Source organism: Lytechinus pictus, chromosome 4 (assembly GCF_037042905.1).
Source record: "Lytechinus pictus isolate F3 Inbred chromosome 4, Lp3.0, whole genome shotgun sequence".
Classification (NCBI taxonomy): Eukaryota; Metazoa; Echinodermata; class Echinoidea; order Temnopleuroida; family Toxopneustidae; genus Lytechinus; species Lytechinus pictus.
Window position 1 is genome coordinate 13,153,879 of NC_087248.1, and position 24,440 is coordinate 13,178,318.

The 24,440-nt window shown below is 35.1% G+C and overlaps 1 protein-coding gene across 1 annotated transcript; it reads left to right on the plus strand.

The window, feature by feature from the left end:
* The first annotated feature begins 385 nt into the window (after positions 1-385).
* Positions 386-16,751, plus strand: LOC129259513 (transmembrane prolyl 4-hydroxylase-like). Its single transcript, XM_064098933.1, has 10 exons — positions 386-616; positions 1,788-1,869; positions 5,566-5,848; positions 6,576-6,809; positions 8,761-8,818; positions 10,441-10,577; positions 13,611-13,701; positions 14,371-14,497; positions 15,674-15,782; positions 16,463-16,751. The coding sequence occupies exons 1-10, from the start codon at positions 386-388 to the stop codon at positions 16,749-16,751; spliced, it is 1,641 nt and encodes a 546-aa protein (XP_063955003.1).
* Positions 16,752-24,440: the final 7,689 nt, after the last annotated feature.

The window sequence follows — 24,440 nt, forward strand, 5'->3', positions numbered from 1 at the left end:
TAAATATCAGAGTTCCTTTAATCAAATTTCAATTCAATTCAATTGTTCCAAAACTAAATCCATAATAGGCTCTACATTAGCTATGTCTGACATTTATTGAACAAGGAAATCGTAGCAAGAACTATGATCTCAAGAGAAACGATGTAAATATCAGAGTTCCCACACTGTTTATTGTCAAAATACGCAGCGATTAAACTCCGCTTTAATTATAATTGCTCTCACTTCTTTCATTGCACTACAATCAAGCCTACGCTTGAAAACCTCGCCCGAAACGTGAAGGCGCGCCTTGGCAGACGGTGTGCATATATTATATTTTATTAATTGTCATATTGATGAAGCTCAAACCAAGCACGAGAGTGACACCTGGGACGAGCATACTTGCAAAATGGATTTCAACTTCCTAATGGCAAAGTTATTGTTGATGCTCTGTTTCCTAACGTTTTTTTCTGTAGTAGCCGTTATGTCTGAGGATGTCGTACTCGATATCAATGACATCGGTTTAATGAAGGAAGATGCAAGGAAGGACGGGAACGATGTCGATGTTGACAAGACGGATGACTTCGTGGTCGAAGAAGAAGAAGAGAGAATGATTTTGCATCAATTGGATCCGGTGGAGGTTAGTTCACGTTAACTCTTTTATGTCTATTAACACTTTAAAACTAGAGAGGTAGGAGGTTTAAAAAAAATAAATGTACTAAGAAAAAGAAAAGGCAGTGCAATGTTGGTTACCGTATTTCATGAAACAAATTAGTCAGTGATTTTCACCGAATAATTTGTTCTGAGTCAATAAAATGCAACGATTTGCTTGTAACAATAGTCATTGAATATGCCAATTTCATAAGTAATTATTATATGGCACGGTCTTCGCTAGGCATATTACAATTTATTTCGTTTTGTGCATGGTCAGCCCCCACACACACACTTTTAAGATAGTTTCGCGGCTTCTGAATAAGAATGTTATTATGACATATCAGTCTAATTATTTCGATGCATCATCGACTCATAGGTAACAATGAAAATGCACCTGTATGATATTTCTCCTTGTTTGCCATCCATTATTCTTTGATTTTTATTTGTAGAAGATATTATCTTGGCCTTTTCAGCGCAGATTATTTTCTGAATCACCTATTCTCTCCTGACCATTTCATTTATTCTTATGGACCCTCAATCAATTAATACATAGGCATGTTAACTAATATTTGATAGAAGAGAAAACTAATATCCTAAATCGGATTCTGCCACACATGGCTTGTTCGAAGTATAAAGCGAACGTATCCTATTGCGTCGCCATAGACACGTTGTGACAAGTTGATAAATATTAATTAAAAAATGATAATGATCGAGCTATTGGAGACCAGTTACGTGTATTCGTAATAAAAACAACTTTACACTCTTTTACAGCATTTGACACGTGGCCTAAGTCGTATGCCTAGATACTAATGGATCGATGCTCGGTGACAGCCGCGGGAGGTGAAACAAAACAAAGAGGACTCCCGCTAACTTTGCGCTCTGATTTTCAGTCTTTTGGAATGCGAGAACAATCATTGAAGATAGATCATGAATTAACAATATGTGTCATACTGCACTTTTCAAAGATCGGTATATTCATTTTTATATGATGATAACAGAAGTCAATAGATAGTTGTTAAAAAATAATCAATATAAGTATTTCAATAAACTTATAAATACCTCCGTGCTAAGATCATAATTATACCACTGTGGTGAAAGCCAGGTTCATAATCTTTTACTGCGTTTATCTCCCTGTGTTACTCTCAATAATTATATAGATTGGCTACGTACGGAATGTAGAAGTTTCCCCGGGTAGAACAGTACAGATGAAGACTGTCGCTACTAAACCACCAGTTTTCGGTAAGTTTTAATTTAAAATATGTTTATTTTTAGGAATGAAGTATACAAGACAATTAAAGAGATCGATTGATTTCAAGCGGAATGATGGGGGGGGGGGGGTGGTGGAATCTTAATAAACATCGATTTTAAATAATTTCATTGAAGAAAAAAAATGCATTGCATCGGTCTTGTGAATCTTGAAGATATATTGCACCATTACCTTGGTCACCAATTTGCTACAATTAAGTAGCTTCAAGACTTAAGGAAAAACTTTTTACATCATACACAGCCTTTATGTACTGCTCCGTCGTAAAAAAATATACGTCACATTCTATCATAAACAGATTTTTATTCTAACAAGCTCAACATTTTTGCTCGCTTTTCTTGCTCACATGGGACTTTTCAGAAATTAAATCACACGCGCCATAATGCACCCATTATTATTATTTTTTTTTTGGGGGGGGGGGTTCATAACACCACTGGGTTTACGTCAAAGGCGATCTTCATTTAAGGATTGAAAAGTGCCGGTACATCCGATAATGATATATAGAAAGCTAGTCAGCTTTAAAAATATCGCATGCTGATGTCCATCCTATTGTGGGATAATTCAACATATCCATCTTGAAAAAAAATTTACATAAATTATAGGCCCTACGTGATTATCGAGTCTGCTTAATTGAGCGTGATATATACGCTCAGACCTTGTCTTTGTCATTGGAAAGACTACCCTGTTTTTTAACAAAACTGAATAAATGAATAAATAAGTACAAAATACAATCCAATCCTGTTTTGTACAATTTGTCTGTTAATGAATACTAAGTACTGTCTTTCGTTTTTCACCACTAAATGCTTAATATTATGAAAAATGATATATCGGTCATTATAAAATTGCATGTATAAGGGTTTCTTATTTTTCCCATAAGAGATACAAATTTTTATTTTCAATATATCATAATTATGTTAAGGGCAAAGCACAACCATATTTTAAAAATAGTATCGTCTTATATCTTAGATATCCAATACTTTGACCTTGAAATGTAACAAATTTTCAAATTAAAGTTGCAAGATTAAGATTCTTTCCAATATTCTATTTCAGATGGGTTAGATTAAATACTCTTTGTTCACTAAACAAGGGATGAAAGTTTTAAAAAAATAATTACTGACATACTAATATCACCACCTGTTTGATTTAATGAAAGTCATTCGGCATATGTTGTACAACACTTCCCAGTCATCATTATGTTCCTTGTAGCATGTTTATTAAAATCGACGCATGGCTATGTGCTAATAAGGTTTTTGTACATTATAGTACACACATGTATACATCTGAATATTATATACATGATAAATATTCATAGCTGTTGAACGTATGCTACTATTACATAAATACTATCAAATCTTGTCGGTATTATATTGATTCATCTATTTATTCATTCATCTCTTTATTTGGTAATTTGATTGATTATCAATTTTTATTTAATTACTTATTTATTCATTTGGACGGATTAATCTGTCATGCCTGTCGAATAACAAATAATGCACTTAATAGTATATCATTTTTGACAGGGCTCTGGTTAAAATTGAACACAATATTGATGGCAACGGCCCAAGGATGCACACACACACACACACACACACACACACACCCTCACTCACCCATCGCACTTACACAAATTTTATGCGCAATCACATCAGTGAAAACAACTCCATATCCATCAAAGCTCTTTACGTTAACGTTAAGATCATACCACACTGCAAAAACTCTGGTGTTGATTTAACACAAGCCCGGAATCTATATATTTCCACACCAGAAAGGTGTTTATACACACCAATTAGTATCAAAACAGCATCGGTTTGATTCCAAACTGGTGTTGTTTTAATACTTCTCTGGTGTGGACATAGTAGATTCCGGGCTGGTGTTAAATCAACACCGGAGTTTTTGCAGAATAATGGGTGTACTAGAAACATTACACACACCCTCATACACACACCCACTCACACATTGAAAATAATCTCACATCATCTATTCTCAACGCTTCCGTCCCCCCCCCCCTCTCTCTCTCTCTACCGCCGAAAATCCAATTATAAAATTGATAATTATTATCATAACCATTCTACCGAATGTAAAAACATCCGTTCATTTATTTGTTCATTCATTCAATCATCCATTTTTTTTTTCATTACACTAATGATCACTGATTAAAACAACCTTGGAAAAAAATAGTTGGAGGTATGATCGTATTAAAATTCACATTGTTGAATATTTGAACACATGTCCTTATTATTTGTATGAAAGCTTTGCCAAGAGCTATATCATGTACCGCTATCGAACAAAGTCATGACCCGTGCCAATGTTTTTAATTTGATTATTATGCCTCACCACTCAGGAGGTCGGAACTGTTATCATAATTATGACGATTATAAATATATTGCCGGTTTAATCATGAAAATTAAATAAAGGAAATTTCAATGAGGAAAATCGGGGAATCACAGTAAGGGTGCCACAAGGTTCTAGTGCCTTGTACACTGTAAAAAAAAACCCTGATTTTACAGAAAAAACAGAAGATTTTGCAGAAAGAAATAACAGGATCATTCTGTAAATTTATAAAACAGGAATTTTTCTGCAATTTAACAGAACTGGGGGGCGTTTCATGAAAGGACTTGTCGGACGTTTTATCCGACAAGTCCCATTTTATCCGACAGTTACCATAGTAACAGTACCTCTCAGCCAATCAACATCAGAGAAAGATGTCAGATCTGACAACTTGTCGGATGAAAGTGTTGATGAAACACTCCCCAGGTCTGTAAAGGGGAAAAGGGTGTTTTATTAAAGGAAATTTGTAAGGTTCCATACACCAAATACCATTTTCCTGTAAGATTACGCAATCTGGTATTAAAGATAACAGGTGTTCTCGAGACTGCAGGAACTTCTTTTATTTTAAGGATACATTTTCTAACAGTGAAAATCGGGAAATCACAGTAGGGGTGCCACAGGGTTCTAATTAGTGCCTTGTATGTTTGATTATATTGTTGCAGAATGTGCATCCGGGGGATGAGGTGGGGTTTGCTAGCGGGCCTGATCGGAGTATATTCTATTTAAAGCGATAGAAAATGAAAGATATATTTCGGTTTTTTTATTGATAAAATGCAATTATTCGATCAACTAAAGATAGAAAAAGCTCCAATTTCAGATGAATTCACAAGCAAGTAGGTATGCAATAATGTCATTATGTTATTAATTATCTACGGATTGTAAATAAGCGCCTGCTTACGCTCTCAGTTTACGAATGAGTAAATGAAGTATACACAGTGCAACTACATTATATATAAGATAGTAAGCAAACAATAATTATGTTGAAAGTGATGATACGAATTATCATTAATTTTCCAAGGCATTGTTTGGATGCGAAGGTTAGGACCTTTTCATAAGTGCGCTAATGGGAGTGGGATATTACACAGTGAAACGACCTTAGATGTAATGTATGATAGTGAACAGTGTAACACACTCTTGCGCATTCCAGTAATCTTGGTATAGATAATGCTGTCTGAAACTGCGCACTCGAAGTTGAGGGGTAACTTGAGGGATCAGCGAAAAGCATAGCATTGTCCAAAGTTTTTGCGCAATTCTACATGTACAGTTTAGAACACAAGTTACTCTTCACCAATCAGATAGCAGCATTTACGTAATATGGAACATAATTCTCTCTATATCAACAGAAATATTTAATTTATTGACCCCTGACGAGTGTGACCACTTGATAGAGCTTGGTGAAAAGACAGGGCTTCATAGCAGCAAGACCGAGACAGGCGGTTTCATGAAGAAGTATGGTCTTTACACCGATGACGGGATAACGCTGGTGTACAATGTCTCAGAATGGAATCGGAAATTTAATAAATTCGATTCCAATCTTGATGGCTTCATAGATTATAAAGAGCTTCACAGATGCCTACCAGTCCTAAAAGATCGTGATTTGGAACTCACCCTGGCACAAGTAGTCAAGTAAGTTCATATTCGGTGTTTGGTGTTACCCAGTGGCACAGGTAGTCAATTAAGTTCATAACGGGGTTTGTCGTTATCCACTGGGACAGGTAGTGAAGTGAGTTCATAAAGGTGTTTGGTGTTACCCAGTGGCACAAGTAGTGAAGTAAGTTCATGACGGTGTTTTGTGTTACGAAATCGCACAAGTAGTGAAGTACGTTCATAACGGTGTTTGCTGTTACCCAGTAGCATATATTTAAGCCCGTATTCAAGTAAGTTCATAACGGTGTTTGGTGATGGTGTTACCAAGTCACTGACCCAGAGGCACAAGTTGAAATAAGCTTCTTCGGTTGTTCATAAATTAGACTTTCTAGTATCTTGTCCCTTTCTTCCTCTGTTTTTTTTTGTTGTTGTTTATTTTCAACCATATTCTATACGTCAAGAGTATTACCTTAACACTTTACCATAGTCTTACATGGGCTTTAAACAACAATGAGCGAATATTGAGACCTTTGTAATGCATATCCCTTTTCAGACATGCATTGAACCTGAAAAAGGGGTAATTTTCAGCATGTGGTTGTTTAACAAAGAGTTCATCGTGGATTTAAAATCATCTGATAATAAGTAAATGTGTCGACTGCTACGTTCCTTTTTTTTTTAATTCAATTATTTAATTTCCATTCAAATTTTATACTTTGTAAAACTTTACTCTTTGTAAAAGTGCCCCTGTATCTTATTTCTTTTCAAGGCTTATGGTAGATCTTGACCTAGACTCTGATTCAAATGGTCTCCTTAACCTTAACGAGTTTTACGCAATGATGACTCGGAGCCTGGATGATCTCGTCACCCAGTTGTTGGAGAAACTTGAAACAAACGAAATAAAAACTGAGGAAAAGGTTAGAGGTCGAGAAAGGGTCAGTGATCAAACTTGGCTTTTCTTTCTCACTTCAAACGACCAACTTTTGAAAGAGCTTCCATACAGGTGAACACTAAAATAAGTATAGCGCCATTTTCTATATTAGATAACTGCACACAACGCGTCATGCATGTCTCTTAATTATTAAATATGAAGGCAAAAGACCGTCCTCTATTATTGACATCCTATTTGACCATCCTAAATTGCATTTTCTAATTTTCAGTCATACATTATGTTTTTCACTTTTCAGAAATTTCTTCTGTTTCAATGTTTTAACAGTATTAGTTATAGGCACTTTGACACTCATCCAAACTTTCTTATTCTTTATTTTCTTGTGCGCCTCGGAATAGAATATTTCTAGATAGATGGCGCTATATAAATGCCTATTATTATTGTTGTTTTATTACTTTATGTAAATTGATTGCTTTATATCTTTTCTCTTCTATTCTTACCTACAAATCAGAATCATCGAAGTAAAAATCAAAGAGCAAAAAAAGACAAAGAAACGAGAAACCTAAAGTTGTAAATGGGTAGTATCGATACAAGCCAAACACATAAATTTATACCATTATCACATAATGATTAGTTAAGTACATTAAAGTATAAATGAATAAAATAAATAAACAGAGACGGAAATTCCGTATAAATGCTGTTCCATTAAATGCATAAATGGTAAAAAGCCACAGTAGATTTCAATGCAAAAGTTCACAGAAAAGAAAGAAAAAGGAGAGTATTCTAAAGCAAACGTTGGAATAGGAGGATTTGGATTTCAGGGAAGATTAACTTATGGTCTTGAATAATATTGCTGAAGAAAATAATGTGTAAACATTTTAAGCACATTCTTAGCTAGATCAACAGTATTTCGTTCCTTAAAAAAACAATTATCTATCCTTAACAACGTCATTACATTGCATGCCTTGGTTCAATATTATGTATGTTTTGCATGAAATGAACAATATAGGGGTGGTGTTATATACAGGGAGGGCAGGGGCGATTACCTCTATGGTTTAGGGGCGATTACCTCTATGGTTTTTACAGTACATGTAGTGAAAATGGCGAAAAGAGGAAACATAGAGAAGAAAATTAGAGAATAGTGTCAAAATAGACGGAATTGTTCGTGTAACTTCATTAACTTTATGTTAACCAGGTAATTTAATTGAGAACAATAGGTTGTCTCTCCCCTATGTCTCAAATTCCACTGGTACAACCCAGTCTTCTGAGCAAACCCTTCACTCGAGTTGAGAGGTATGAATGGACAGCCTCCAATAAATTATGTAAGAAGACCTTTCGTACTATTCTTGTGTGAATACCCACTTTTCGATTTTCATTTTTTTTCATTCATTTATTGGTTTTTGCAACATTTTTCATTACAAAATTCTGGACAAGAAAATACATATCTGAAACTTGACATCAAGATAATGAACAATAGTTTTGTATATAAATCATCGAATATATCTTACATAAATGAAAATCATTAAGTGGTATTTTCTGTTTCACAATAAAAAATAGGATGGTTGCAAGGGTCGTCACAAAAGCAAAGCTTGAAAACGTAACAACCCTGGAATATAGCCAAAATAATTAATATCTATTGTCATTTAAACGTGCAGGTGCATGAGGGACTGGGGGGGGGGGGGAGATGCTTGGTCCTTAGCATGGAATTTTAGAAAATAGCACGTTTTGTTGTTTGATTTTAATTTATACATGTTCTAGATAAAAGTCAATGTCTAATTAAAATAATGATAACAATTGTAATGATTTTCTTTTTTAATTTGTTAGGTATTGGTTTAATTGCATTTCTTTTATAGTTCGTTTAAAGGAATAAAATGATCTTGTCAGCTTGAGTGAATCTGGCAATGCATTCCAAATATCAGGTCCATGATGTCTTAGTGTTTTATGTGCAAAGTTTTAATCAGGGTCTGTGTCTATGGACGAGGGACCACCCTGAATCGATCTCAACGTTATGGTTAAAACCACCATTACTTTATACTAACAATTTCTTTAACATTTTTTTTTCTAGAATAGCGACATTAACAGGTCTCCACTCTGATATAGTGCGGTCAAGCGAAAGTACACAGGTAAACATTGGCAATTTAATGCAATATTCAAAATATGACAAAAACATCGAATATACTACCCCATCCCCAATATGTACACACATACTCACACATTTTCACACACACACACATATATATTTATATATATATATATATATACATATATATATATAAATGTAAACAGGCATCCACTCTTTAACATGACTACTGTGTCTTGTACGAAATACTTAGGCGAAAAAATCACAAGAAATCACAAGGCCGAAAGCTTGATTAAATAGTGGTCTTCCAAGCAACGTCAAATCGTCTTGTGATTTTTTCGCCTACATATATATATATATATATATATAAATGTGTGAAATTATACATGTACTACAGCTTTGGCAACTCTTTTATTTAAATATTGTGTGAAAGAAATGGATGAAGAGAACAATGAGAACCTTGATTTAAGCTACGCCTACCATTGTTCTCTTCATCCATTTCTTTCACACTATATATATATATATATATATATATATATATATATATATATATATATATATATATATATTTGGCAGAGGGAGGGGGGCGCCCAAATTAAATTCTTAAAATTTACGTAAAGGAATGTGCCAGAAAAAATCTCAAATTAAGCAATATGTCTATCTTGTAGTTCTCGATTGGATAACAAGAAGAACCTCTCAGTGATAAAACTTATTTGTATGTTATTTTGATCATTTTTTAAAACATCATTTATCTGTGTATGTCTAGTATTTAATCCATAATATAGTGTCACTTTGCAGAAAAGAAATTACGACATACCCCTTCCCCCTCTATAAACTTTGGCGTGAGCATGATGAATTTTACAACCCACCATTTAAACCCTATTATTTAGCGATGTTCGAAGTACGTCTGTAGCAATGCTTACCCCTATTTTACACAAAACCGTAAAATTGGCCTTGAAAGTAATTCAGGATGCTCATACAGTATACACAACTTAACATGTGCATATAGAGGGAACTCACTTAGACTGGTTTATTTCCAATTTGTCTAATACCAATTCGTCTAATTGCCAACTCGTCTATTATCATTTGGTCTACCATCAGTAAGTCCACACACCACATGGTCTACTTTCATTTAGTCTAATTCCATTCCGTCTAATAGCCCCTTGATCCAATAGCCATTTAACCCATATACCATTTGGTCTAATTTGACTAGGTGTTAATTGTGGAAAATGAATGAAAGTGAAATGGATATTAGACTGGTAATGAGACGAAATGGTGATTAGAAGTGATGATTGGACAAAATGATTGTTAGACGAAATGTTGATGGACGGAATGGCATTAGACCATGTGGTGAGTGGACGAGTCGGCAGTAGACAAATTGGCGATTTACCTTAGACTCACCGTTACACTCTAACAAGAGTTTACCCAATATTGGGTAAAATGGGAACATGCATGTTTGCAGAGTTAAATGATACCAAATACTTTGTAAATTTTACGCAATGTTGCGTTGAAATTTACCCTTAAAACATACATTTTGCCCAATATGGGGGAAAATTACACAGCAAACATGCATGTTCCCTTTCTACCCCCAAAATGGGTAAATTTTAACTAATATTTTCTAGAGTGTAAAGATATGTGTTCCCTTGTTTGATTGGTTAAGAGCAGGTTGCGCGCTACTATCCTGGTGGCTATTACCACGCCCACTATGACTCTTCACCAATCGACCCCTCCACCAGCTGTATTCAAAGTATGATGACTCTGGAGAACGTTAGTCATCTTCATCCGAAAGGAAGGATATGCAGGTAAGACTAAATTTGAAAATCGAATTCCTTTTTTTTTCAAAATCAAAATCATTTTCAAGCTACTGAAATTCTTCAATCTGATTGGTCGATAGAACATTTGTTATAGAAGTTGTGTATTTGTTATAACTAGCCTTTATAAAACGGTACCCAGATCCGTTCAGGGCAATGGACTTTATTTAGTGGTTTTGTACAATACCTTTTGATTCAGTCCCTTTAAGCCTCATGCAAAATCCTTTCAAACAAAGAAAAGAAAACACACACACACTGAGCTTATTCAAATGAATAAGTATCCGAAAAAAATGTATGAAAATAATTACTGAAATCTTCAAATTGGCAGCGCGATTAAAAGCTCAAACGCTCTACAATTCACATGCAAATTATATTTGTTGTACCTTTAAACACAGTGTTTATCAACCTCTATTATCTGCATTATTCATACTCTTCAAAATCGTTTTAAAGGGGGGAGAAGAAAGTAAATACTGTTGCCAAAGTGAAGACTAAAAAGGGATCCGAACTTTACACTCTCCTTGATGAGGTTACAGCGGGAATTCTCACTAATAATCCTCTGGGTAAAGTACACTTAAATAATTGCCTCATTATTTAAAAAATGATGTATCCTTGTTTACTATAAAGGAGGGTTCTTGTTGCCCAGTAATTTCTTTATTGTCTGGGATAATGACAAGAAAAATGGTAATCATAAAAAAAAAATTACGTCAATTCCCCCCTCCCATCAATAGCAAAATATCTTAAAGAAACGGAAGGAAACGAGGCAGGGAAGAATGGTAGAAGTAGGAAGATCAGAATAATAACAATTACAACAATTAATTTATTCATTTTGAATTTTGATGTCATCATTTCAATATATTGTAAAGTCATTTAAATTTTAATGGTTCAGGTATAATCTAAACTTAACCGAAGTATGAGTGATAACACTTCAATGGAGATTTAGCGTTATCTTCATCGCGATTAGAATTACATTGTGAAATGTGTATATAGTTGTGTACTGTATTTGTACAAAGGCACATTGATTGTTCCGTAAAGGGTCATGCCTTATCCGTTGGATAAAATACTACAATTAATGTCCCTACGAGAGAATTCAATTGTGTATATATATACATGTATATATATATGTATAATATATAATAGTATATATACATATATATATATATCCTTTAGAGGTAGTATTAACTTTTTAAATGGGAATTATATATTATTCATGAGGCACCACAGACCACTTGTGAGTACCTGAATCTAAATGCACGAACAAAAAAAATTCTCAATGTTTTAAAAATTTGCACAGCATTAGAGGTCAAGTGGGACATTGTTTATTATTCCACGAAAATTATTTGCTGTAAGCTTATACTTTGGACGTAAGTTTTGTTTTAATTGGGACCACGCCTGCCCTTTCCCCTATGCACCTAATTCAATTAAAGGGTTTTGGAGAAAGATTGATTAAATGTATGACTAGATCGTAATAGACACCCATCTGTCATATGGCACCTACTCCAAAAACATGATTACCAGCCAAATTTGTATTGAAGTTTGTTCACTAATTGTTCACTCTTATCGTATTTGGAGAGAATGTCCAGTTTCATAAAGACTTGTTATGATAACAAATTCACCATTTCTACTACGGGTTTGCTTTCGGCCAATCAAATTGAATGATTTCAGTAGCTTATATATGTTATTGCATATTGGTTATAACACGTTTTATGAAACGGGCCCCAGATCGGGCTAATACTCATGACCGATTGTGAATAAACATCATTGAACCTTGCCAACAAACATGTAGAATTATTTATTAATGTCATCATCGTGCAATCATTAAGTGTTTTACGGGTGTACCTCAAATTTGATGAAGGGAGAGTTTATAATTATGTCGAGCCAAACCTTTGACGAATAAAAAAGGCGATGGATTTTTCAATTGGTCAAGTGAATTGAGATTTTTAAATTCGGTTGAATGCAAATATAGTTACATTATTTTTCATGCGCGTTGCTGGCTGCATATACACCTTGTGGTAAATAGCTTATGTTTAAATCATCAAATATTTGCATATTTCAAAACGAATTCATCAAATGTAACGACAACTGTAAGAATTAAATCTATTTTATGTGGCAGCTAATGTGGTGTGCCTAATAATTCGCATTTCTTTTAGAACTATGAGATCATCCTGTGCATGATATTATAGACCCATTTAAAAATAATTTAAAAGTAGTTGTAGTAAACATTGATTTCACTAGAAAGTCTGTAAAACAAACCGCCCTTTCATTTGGTAAAAAATATCGTAATTTGAATGATTCAAGTGACAAATAAGGCTAATGACGAATACTTAGCACGTGTGAAACCAAACTAGACCATGATTAGAATCACGAAAGCTAATCACAGTCACGATTACAATAGCAATCGTCATTACAATGATGATTCATGATTCACGTGTAAAAATGCCCTAGTTTGGTTTCACACCTGCTAAAAAATCGTCATTAGCCTTATTGTTCACTGGAATCATCATTCATATTACGATTTTCTTTCACCTTGGATCTAGATCTGATACAGTTTATACTGAAATTTGTGGAACCTTAAAGCCTAAGATGAAAACGATCATACTGTTGATCGCCAACACAGATATGCAAATTGGACTGTAATTATTTCTTGAAAAAAATATTCGACATTTGACTCTAATCCAATGCTTATTCTGATATTTTCTCCTCAATTACACAATTTCTTCCAGATTCTTGTGGTGCATTATGCAAACAGACACTTTTATTGGACTCTGTACGAACTCATTTTGAAATCGTTGCCACAACTGCAGGCGTATTGGTCTTAAGATTATTGCAGACCGTATGGAATGAAACAAATAATGTGATTAACAATGATTGAGCGTTTCCGCAAGAAATTGTGACAGAAACTGGGCTTCTAATTCCTCAATCTGACAATATGGATTGCTTTAAGATAATAACAAAAAAAAATCTAATTTAGATTCCTTCAACTGGTCTTTAGAAATAATTTTATTATAAATCAAACATTTTGAACAGGTTCATCACCATAATGACATACTTAACAGACGTGGATGAAGGGGGCGAGACGGCATTCCCCTATGCTGATAATGACACATATAGTTCTGAGGTAATTTCTTGACCTACATGCTTTTTCTAAATCAAGGTTTGATTTAATCAAAGTTTAAAGTCAGAACTTAGACAAAATATCTATATATATCAAACGAAAATGGTCATTGACGAAATGGTGATTAGACGAAGTGATGATTGGACCAAATGGTTAATGGACCAAATGGTTGTTAGACGAAATGTAGACCATGTGGTGAGTGGATAAGTTGGCAGTAGACGAATTTGCATTTTACCGCCACGTCTACCACAAAAATTGTGTGGGTATGCGACCTTTACGGAGTTTTCAAAGGCAGGGTTACCAGCGGCGTATTGAGCTAAACATTTTGAAGGGGCCAGATATGGCAGATGGAGCTAAAATTCCTAAAAGATGAGAGCAAGCGAAGCGAGCGGACAAAAATATTTATCTTTTTATCATAAAAATACAGTTAATAGAGTTTGACATAGCATTCAGAGAGTAATTTTTCTCTTTCCTATTCATGTTACCCCACTCTCTTGTCGTGAAACCCCCATCTCTACGCTAATGAGGGCTGATAGAGTTTTAACCAAAATATCATTTATGAGTAATTTTGCTTGATGACAAAGTAACATCGGAAGGTGTATGGATGTATAGATGAAATCAATATAAGATTGGATTTGATTAAAAACAAATTAAAATTATCGATTCATTCAGGTTGCTCTGGAACAAGGTAGTAGAGTGACAGACCTAAAGAACCATTGCCACGACGCCAATCTCGTCATACACCCCGCCAAGGGAAAGACTGTTATGTGGTATAATCATCATATAGACCCCGAAACAGGTATATAATGGTTCCTTCACACCCTGAACTCCCGATTCAAGTATATCTTTATTTGTTTCCAGTCTTACAAGGTTACACCATGGACTTATGCTTTTACCCACTGCCCTTTAGGATATCTAGACCGGAGCAAATGTCCCAGGAGTCCACCCATACTCCTGCTAATCACCAGCCACTCATTTATATATTCCTCGCTTATCTCCTTAAAGCTATTTTTCCTCCCATGCAAACACCAACAACACACACACACCACATGCGCCATAAAAATTCACATGTACCCTCTGCTCTTACCATGGACCTATTACCAATCCCCTCACATTCCACCCACACACAATCTTTTTCCTCACACCCACATGACACACACACTGATATCACATGTCCTATCTCACCCATTATCTCAATCATCAACCCAGAGTCATTTTATCCCATCTCTTTCACCCCCACACACCCATATGCTCTCAACATACCCACATACACACACTCACACACACGTACACCCCCACACATGCACCCGCACTACAGCTTCACAATCCTCCCTCGCCCATCTTTCTCATATCCACAATCGCATCCAGAATGTATTGCAGAATATATACTGCTATCAGAGCTCGTATTACAGAAAATATTGGTTGACAAGGTTTTCGAATGGGGAAAGGCACTCTAAACCTAACAAGTGGAGCGCTTCTGGCAGTCTCGCCTGCATTACGCGATTCAATATAGGAACAGTGCTGACTTCAGTTTGAAAACTACTATAAAATATTTATTCACAAAAACACCAATCATATAATGATATAATAGTACGTTCATTGATCCTAAATGACATTTCACCTTGATCATGTGACCTAAGACTTGTCAGTGATACTTGATTATCCTCATGGCCACATTTCATAAACTATATCCATAAACTTTCAAAATTATGATGGCATTTCATTAATAACCCCCAACATGGCCAAAGTTCATTGACCTTAAATGACTTTGGTCATGTGACCTGAAACTCATGTCCACGTTTCATGAACTAGGTCCATATACTTTCCAAGTTATGATATCATTTCAAAAACTCAACCTTCGGTTGAGATTTGATGGTGACGCCGCCACCATCGGAAAAGCGGCGCCTATAGTCTCGCTCTGCTATGCGGGCGAAAAAAAAAACGTTTAGAAAACGTATTCATTTGAATGTTTCAGGGTGGCTTGGAAATCAGAATTACTATTCTTTACACGGTGGATGTGAGGTCACTCGTGGTGTCAAGTGGATAGCAAACAACTGGATAGCCGTTGATGACATTTACAGCCGGTGAGAACTATTTTTGTGTCCTATATAATCAGCAAAATATACATGTATATATCCACATCCATGCGAAGTATAGGAATTGATGTTAATTAATTGCTTAGTATGTTTCATCGAACAGCAATTTATTATGCAGGTTGACGAAATCGCAATTACTTGACCAGCAAGATTTACATAAAAAAGTATACATGTATATTTATCAGAAAGTCAATCCAAGATAATTCCTAAACCACATATTTCGCTTTTAATTAATTTTGAACATACGCAAACAACGTTACTGTAGTAAAAACTCGTTTACCGTCCGAAAAAAAGAGAATTGTCACGTGCATTGTATTTATGAATCAAGGCAAGGCAAAATAATTTTCTTCTTGTTTTCATGATCTTGATTGAGAATATTTGTAATTAATAAAATGATTGATAAAGTAGAATTACCTTTCCGAGATATTAATGCCTTTATCAGATTCATATTAACTTCTAATCAAATCTCGGGTGATGTGATCTTATCTTGGCAATGTATATCTACTAAGGCCTGTCCATTGTGGTCTCTTGCAATACGAACAGAGAAGGCCACAAGCTCAACTTTGTTGGGTAATTCACCTTTTAAATTGCCCCATCTGAATAATATTTCATTTTCTAATTCATAACACAATGATATCATTACATGAAATAGAATTTTGTATTTGCAGACAAATGAAGTTCCATAAGAAATATTTCGAGAAGTATACACCATCATCGAAGTCAACACAGGTAATGGCTACAGATGAGGGATCGAGGACTGGTGAGGAGTCACTTACCGGCACATCGGCTGGTGATATCAATGCTGCAACTTCTTCTGATCCGTCAAACGTAGCGTCAGAGAAAGCTGAAGGACAACAACGTGAGGGCGCTTTCCAAGATAGAAAAATAGCAGATGATCCTGTTGATGAGTCCCATGATACAGCTATACGATCTGATGGTGTAAAGGGGGAACTCTAATCCCCTCGGGATCTAGACATCGGTATATATATATATATATATATATATATATATATATATATATATATATATAAAACTGGATAAAAAATAGTACACAATTAATAGTATGTGGGACAGTACCAACACGTAAGAAACAACATATGGCGCAAGAGAAAAAGTACGGAACTTTTGTCCGCACTTGACTTTTTAGAATACTTAAGTGTTTCCCGTGGCCTAAAAAAAGCGCGTTGTTGCTCTTCCCAGTCATATATATATATATATCTATATACAGTGCGTCCCAGAAAAAAACGAAACCTAGATTTAGCGATGATTTATCATAACTTAATCATAAATAAATTTGACAAATGACCTACCAATGTAAAGCTTAGAATCTCCTCTTTCATCTGGTATTACTTAGATTATTCCTCATTCACGCATGATTGAGCAAAAATAATTCGAAGAAAGGATACCAAAAACTCATTTGGCGGGTGGTATCTGAATTTCAAAAGGAAAATCACATGCCTAAAACGTTCAATATCTGCTCTTTTATTTGATACCTCAATCACAGAAAATGGTAAAGTAAAAAGTTTTGTTCCCTCGAAACAATGCTTGCATTTTCCATGATTTCATTATATCAACGTATTTTTACCGGTTTCCCACAGAAGCTATCTCACGGTTGATCTTCTACAAAACGGAGTGTCAAGTGAGTCTGAACGCTCGCCTGTAAAACCTCTTCATTACTGAAATTCAAGCCTTAATTTCAAATAACTAGAACTTTCTTACTTCTGGACCATTTTCTGTAATTGAGGTATCAAATTAAAGAGCAGGTATTGAACTTTTTAAAAATGTGCTTTCTTTTTAAAACCAAAAAAAAAATATTTTTGCTCACTCATGCGTGAATGAGATGTAATCTACTCATTTGTCTATTGTGTTTGTGATTAAGCTATTATAAATCTCGGTTTCGTTTTTTGTGGGACGTACTGTATATATAAACTCCTCAAAATAAGTTTGGAAATCCGACTTTGATCGATAATCCCTCCGCTGTTCTAGTAAATATCAATGTGTAATTAATAGCAATTAATAGAGCATTTAATTATCTTTAAAATGATACCCTACATGATATGATTATGGTTCACATGGAGGTGCAGTGCCTTGAAATGTGGGGCAAGGTCAAAATTCAAAAGTTGCAAAATGACACAATATTGAAAGTCACTGTTCTTTTTTCCGTGGTGATGAGTGAGTTTCTCAGCGTTTTTTTTACTTTGATCGATAATTCCTCTTCGGTTTTTTAGTGAATATCAATGTGTAAATAATATCAATGATAGATCATTTAATTTTCTTTAAAATAATACCCTTCAAGGCATGATTATCGTTCACATAGAGGTGCGGTGCCTTGAAATGTGGGGCAAGGTCAAAATTCAAAAGTTGCAAAATGACACAATATTGAAAGTCACTGTTCTTTTTTCAGTGGTGATGAGTGAGTTTCTCAGCGGTTTCTTTTAATTGTTTTCGTGCACCTTAACATCTACATTAACATAATCAAACACACCTCTGCACAAGCAAACACATAACAAACAATCATGCATGGGTATGGGGTATTTCAAACAACGAATCAAACCATGTTATCTCACAGAACCATCACTACAGAAGCAGGGGCTTGATTTGAATGGATTTTCATCTCTACTGACACAGACAAAAGAATCATGTTCTGTATTGACCCTTCGTGACTATTTCTGCTCGTTTTGCAGCTTTTCAATTCAGACCTCATCCAACACTTTTGAATCCTGCTCTTTTCATGATGGCATGATCATAACAAGCATGGTATCATTTTAAAGAGAATTAAATGATCTTTTTGAATAATATCAAAGATACATTGTGTGAAATTGGGGGAAATTAATGGTTAAATTCAGATTTCCAAACCCTTTTTTGCAAGTTTTGTAGCTTTTCAATTCAGACCTCATCCAACACGTTTGAATCCTGCTCTTTTCGTGATGGCATGATCATAACAAGCATGGTATCATTTTGAAGAAAATTAAATGATCTTTTGAATGATGTAAAATATGCATTGTGTTAAATTGGGAGTTGGGAGAAATTATGGCCAAACACAGATTTCCAAACTTTTTTTGAGGGGTTTATACATATATATCTCGTGGATCTCTAGTTAGATCATCATTTGTGCAATAGTGAAAAATTCCATACCAAAATCTACAGCAACTAGCTTTGCCTTCCAGTCAGAGCACAAAGCGGTAAAAAAAACACCAAGGGGTTGAACACTTACAAAAATACATTGTGCCTTGTTATCCATCCACTTTTGTCTTTTAGCACCCTCACTCTCTCCTATAATTATTATTATGATTATGTTATCGTATCGGGAGCGGGGGTTTGAATAACCATTGGCCTATGCTGGCTCCTCCATATTCTCAATTTCCTCTTGTGATGTATTTTCTTTTTGTACCTTTACATACAGTGTAATTTGATTCTTCCAGTTTAGATTGCATGTTACATGTGTCTAATGTAAACCTTAAATAAATGAAACTTTTAATAAGCCATTATTTATGCATTTATGATTCCCCAGAAGATGATATCAAGAATTTCGCAAGCCAAAGAAACAATTTAGTTTCACCTATGCTATTTAATATGTTTGATGCATAGATTTGGTAAAGAATTATCCAAACGGAAAAGAGATTTTTATTTGTCTGAAGTGGAATAATGTCGAACTCAGACATTTCAAAATGTAGGATTTTAAACAAGTTTGAGTTGTTGTTTCTTCAACATTTAAGATTCATGCAAGTTTTTCACTTCAAGCAAATACAAAATTTCAAAAGAAATGGAATTTCTTGTTTAGAAATCAATCAATTTAGCAAAATCCCATTCTTATACCCCTTTCATAAACCCAATTATGCGGCTAATAGCAGCATAATTTGGTCGTAAAATCTGAGGAGGACCAGAGTTATCCGCATTATTTTGATGCTGCAATTATCCGCATAATAGCAGCATCGGGACAAGATTTTGAGTTTATGAACGTATTTCCAAATAATGCGGATAATTGCCATGGTGCGGTCACAAGGTCACCCTTTTCCAACACAACCGCATCGGAGGGGGCGTGTCCAGTTGTCATGACGATTATCCGCCTTTTTCAGGACGGGCGCTCGTAAAAATAATGCGGATAATTTTCGGAGTTTGTGAACGCAATTTTTATTGAATTATCCGCATTACTATTAGGCGGCTAATTGGAGGATATGTTTATGAAAGGGGTATTACTTTGACCTATTATCAGGGTAAATTCATATTGATCATGTCAGTAGGAGCCATGGCCCTGGGCAGCGGGAGTCTTTCGATGGGGAGCACAGCATCACCTTGTGCCTTGTTACTTATCCACTTTTGTCTTTTAACACCTTCACTCTCTTATGAACATTATATTATATCGTGGATCTCTAGTTAGATCATCAATTGTGCAATAGTGAAAAATTCCATACCAAAATATACAGCAACTAGCTTTGCCCTCCAGTCAGAGCACAAAGCGGTAAAACAAACTCCAAGGGGTTGAACACTATTACAAAAATGCCTTGTGCCTTGTTACCAATCCACTTTTGTATTTTAGCACCTTCACTCTCTCCTATAATTATTATTATGATTATGTTTTCGTATCGGGAGCGGGGGTTTGAAAACCATTGGCCAATGCTGGCTCCTCCATATTCTCATTTTCCTCTTGTGATGTATTGTCTTTTTGTACCTTTACATACAGTGTAATTTGATTCTTCCAGTTTAGATTGTATGTTACATGTTTTTAATGTGAACCTGAAATAAATGAAACTTTTAATAAGCCATTATTTGTGCATTTATGATTCCACAGAAGATGATTTCAAGAATTTCGCCAGCCAAAGAAAAAAATTAGTATCACCTATGCTATTTAATACGTTTGATGCATAGATTTGGTAAAGAATTATCCAAACGGAAAAGAGATTTTTATTGGTCTGAAGTGGAATAATGTCGAACTCAGACATTTTAAAATGTAAGATTTTAAACAAGTTTGAGTCGTTGTTTGTTAAACATTTAAGATTCATGCAAGCTTTCACTTCAAGCAAATACAAAATTTCAAAAGAAATGGAATTTCTTGTTTAGAAATCAATCAATTTAGCAATATCCCATTCTTACTTTGACCTATTATCAGGGTAAATTCATATTTTATGATTATATATGTCAGTAGGAGCCATGGCCCTGGGAAGCGGGGGTCTTTCGATGGGGAGCACAGCATCACCTGATGGTGTGCTCGGTATGGTTGGTATGCTATAATCTATTTGTGATTAGGCTTTTTAAGGCTCCGTGATTGAAAAACTTGTGTTTTCTTGTCAAGAATTTCATCAAAACTACCTTCATTCGGGAGTGGAACACTGCAAAAACTGCGGTGTTAATTTAACACCAGTCCGGAATCTACATATGACCACACCGGTTTGGTTTTAGACTAATTCCAGATATGCATTTATACAACACCAATTAGTGTTAAAACAGCATCGATTTAATTTCAAAACCGGTGTTGTTTCAACACTTCTCTGGTGTGGTCATAATAGATTCCAGAATTGTGTTAAATTAACACCGCAGTTTTTGCAGTGAACCCCCTTTTTGATTCCTATTCAAAATTTTGGTTATAAACTAGCACATCCTCTTTGAAAATCGCTCCCAGTCCCCCTGGTTGGAGCAGTATAATTATCAAAGATTCTCCCTGACTTATCAATAAATTAAATTCAGCTTTATCAACATGACTATGTAGGTCTAAAAAGAATGGCCATTAAGTGTAATATCACTACAATATTAAAGATAAAATGAAAAAATCTAAACCTCACTGTTGTATGACAACCTTGGGGTTAAACGAGAATGGGAGAAAGTGAAAGAAAATGGAATCAGGAAGAATACGTAGGCAGGAAGAAAAGGGGGATACAGAAGTGGAGGTAAAATGGAAAAAGAGAACATGACAACAAGAAGAAAGGATAATAAGGAGGGGGTAGAACGAAGAATCGGCGTTTACAAGTAAAATTATTGATGTGATTAAGAGAAAGGAAAGAAAAATATAATAAGAAAAGAAAAACAGAAAAAGAAAGTAATCTTAAAATAACATATAAAACAATGTCTAAAATGGTTGAACAAACTAGAGATGCTCGGCGGGTCGCGCAGCCGAGCACATGTATCCCCCGAACCCACCGCGTCATCCGTCATTGCGATATATAGAGCTCACACAGAAATTTGACAAATAAATACAATCATCATGGCGACAATGCCCCTACCCACATTTTGCTTGTGGGTACCAAATTTGATGACAATAATTTGACGTAGCAGCGTGACTTTGCAGAACCTAAAGTATTGTCCAGTATCACCTGTTGGGGAATAAAATTATAGAGTAATCTGGGTATATTTTGTAAACCTAACCCTAAGACGGTAAGACCCCCACCAAAAATGATAGGCATCTTCGCTTCACCTTTTATATTGCTTCTGTGTGCCAACTGTTATGACAAACTGGAAAAAAAAGCAGATGCTATACCATACTCTACCTTCATGCCAAGTTTGAAGATGATCGAAGAAATGCAGCTGATAGAGCGCTCACAAGAAAATCTCTGCGGCGGCGGCGGACGCGGCGCGACGAGGCCAAATCCATAGTATCCTCCGAACTCTGTTCGGGGGATACAATAAAAGAAATGATATAGAAAGAGATGAACTAATGAATGGATCATTTCCTCGTTCAGTTCATCACTTCATGAAGCCATTATGGACTGTTGAACTGTATGATGAAATTATCAATTTATATTACGCACATGAACAGCCACGTCCGCACTTGTACAGAAGCACCAAATGTTAATGCTCCTAGTGTTTACGACCAGGAGACTTGTAGGACTATCGACTCAATGATGATGACGACGATGAACATGACGATGAAAATTGTAAGCAATAAAATATTTCATTCGGGTGAAAAAGATCCATGTCGCTAGTCGCGCTCATCTCGAGGAACGATATCTGGAGAAAACACTGATATAGTTGAAGCGAATTCTGACGCCGACAGATATAAAATGGTCTGCTGTGCCGATCATTGCATACACGTTTGCTTTATTTTTTATTTGGTAAGTTTGGATGTTAAGATTCAAGACTTCAAGTATCATAATAATGATAATGTGTGTTTCTTGCAATCTAATCAATTGATTGCAGGATGGTCTTTTTTCGGTAATGAATGTTAATCAGGGAGTAGCCTAGATAGGTCTATTTGGCTTTTGCTATTCCCCCACATCGCATTCATTACCCTATGTATTTTTGTTATTTTTGTTAATTTGTCATTTTACAATATTCATTACTCCTTTACTCCTTTACTATGGAATCATTTTGATTGATCTCGATATATTGTATCTTGTATGTTTTTTACAGATGTGAAATAAATGAATTTGAAAATTTAATTTGATAATAACGGTATATTTACCCAGGGTAGTCACCTCAATTCCGAAAAAGGGTCTCACAGCGGGCCCTGCCAATATATAAGAAAGAAATAGACAATTAAAGAGATCAATAGATTTTATGCAGAGTGGAAACAGAACTTTTTTAACTGTTTCATAAAACGATAAACATGCATTGCATTGGTTTTGGAACCTAATGATTTGTTTAATCATCATTCTTGGAAACTAAAAACAATACAAAACATTATTAAAACATACGCTCCATTGCAACAACAAATTTATCTGAAAATGAAGCGAAATGTCAAACAGTAATAGCACTGAAAATCTCATTTAAAATCAGATGTAAAAATAGAAAGTTCCTCTACTTTGGCAAAACGGATTGAATACAGGCCTACGCATCCAAGGAGGAACTTAAAGGAGCCGATGTAACGCCCTTTTTATTCCTTATGAAATATCAAATATATCAATTTTATGGATTTTACGATAGAGGGGCTTTCAATTTTCAATTTTTATTAAAAAAATGAAGAAAAAAAATGCAAGGAGCCGACAATAGGATCCTAATTCACAGCATGTCAGTCTTACAAATATCCAATGATGCAATGTTGCACTGATGCTGACAGTGTGTTGTGTGTGTGAGGGTGTGGTTGCATAGCTGAGCGTAATGATAGGCTCATGCTCTCTCCTTCCTTCCCCTAAAAATCCATTCATAAATTGTTATCATATAATCATTCTACCGCATATAAGACCATCCGTTAGTTGATATGTTCGTTCATTCAACCATCCATTTATCAGGCAATGCCATGTATTATTTTGGTGAAAAGGAACCTTGAGAAAATAGTTGGAGGTATGATCAGACTCAAATGTATATATATTGTTGAAAATTTGAACAGTTAGGCCCAACCCTTATTGTTTGTATTAGATGTTTGCCAGATGGTTATTCTGTTAGAGTGCCATTGAACAGTCATGACTGGCGCCAATGATTTGCGGGTAAATTATACCTTACTTTATAGAAAGGAAGAGTCGGTAGAAAGTTTCATCATGTGACGATGAGTGATAAGAAACGTTAGAGCTAATATTTGTAATTATAAAACAGTTGGCAGCAGACGTGGATTCAGTGGTTTTGGGTAGGCGAGCGGGCCTGAGCAGAATATAATTCCTTTTCATTTCTATTTTTTTAAGTAATAAAATTCAATTACTGGATCAACTCGCACAAGGTGTTCAGTGATACTTGGTTACTCTTATGTCCATTAACTAGACCAATATATTTTCAGAATTATGA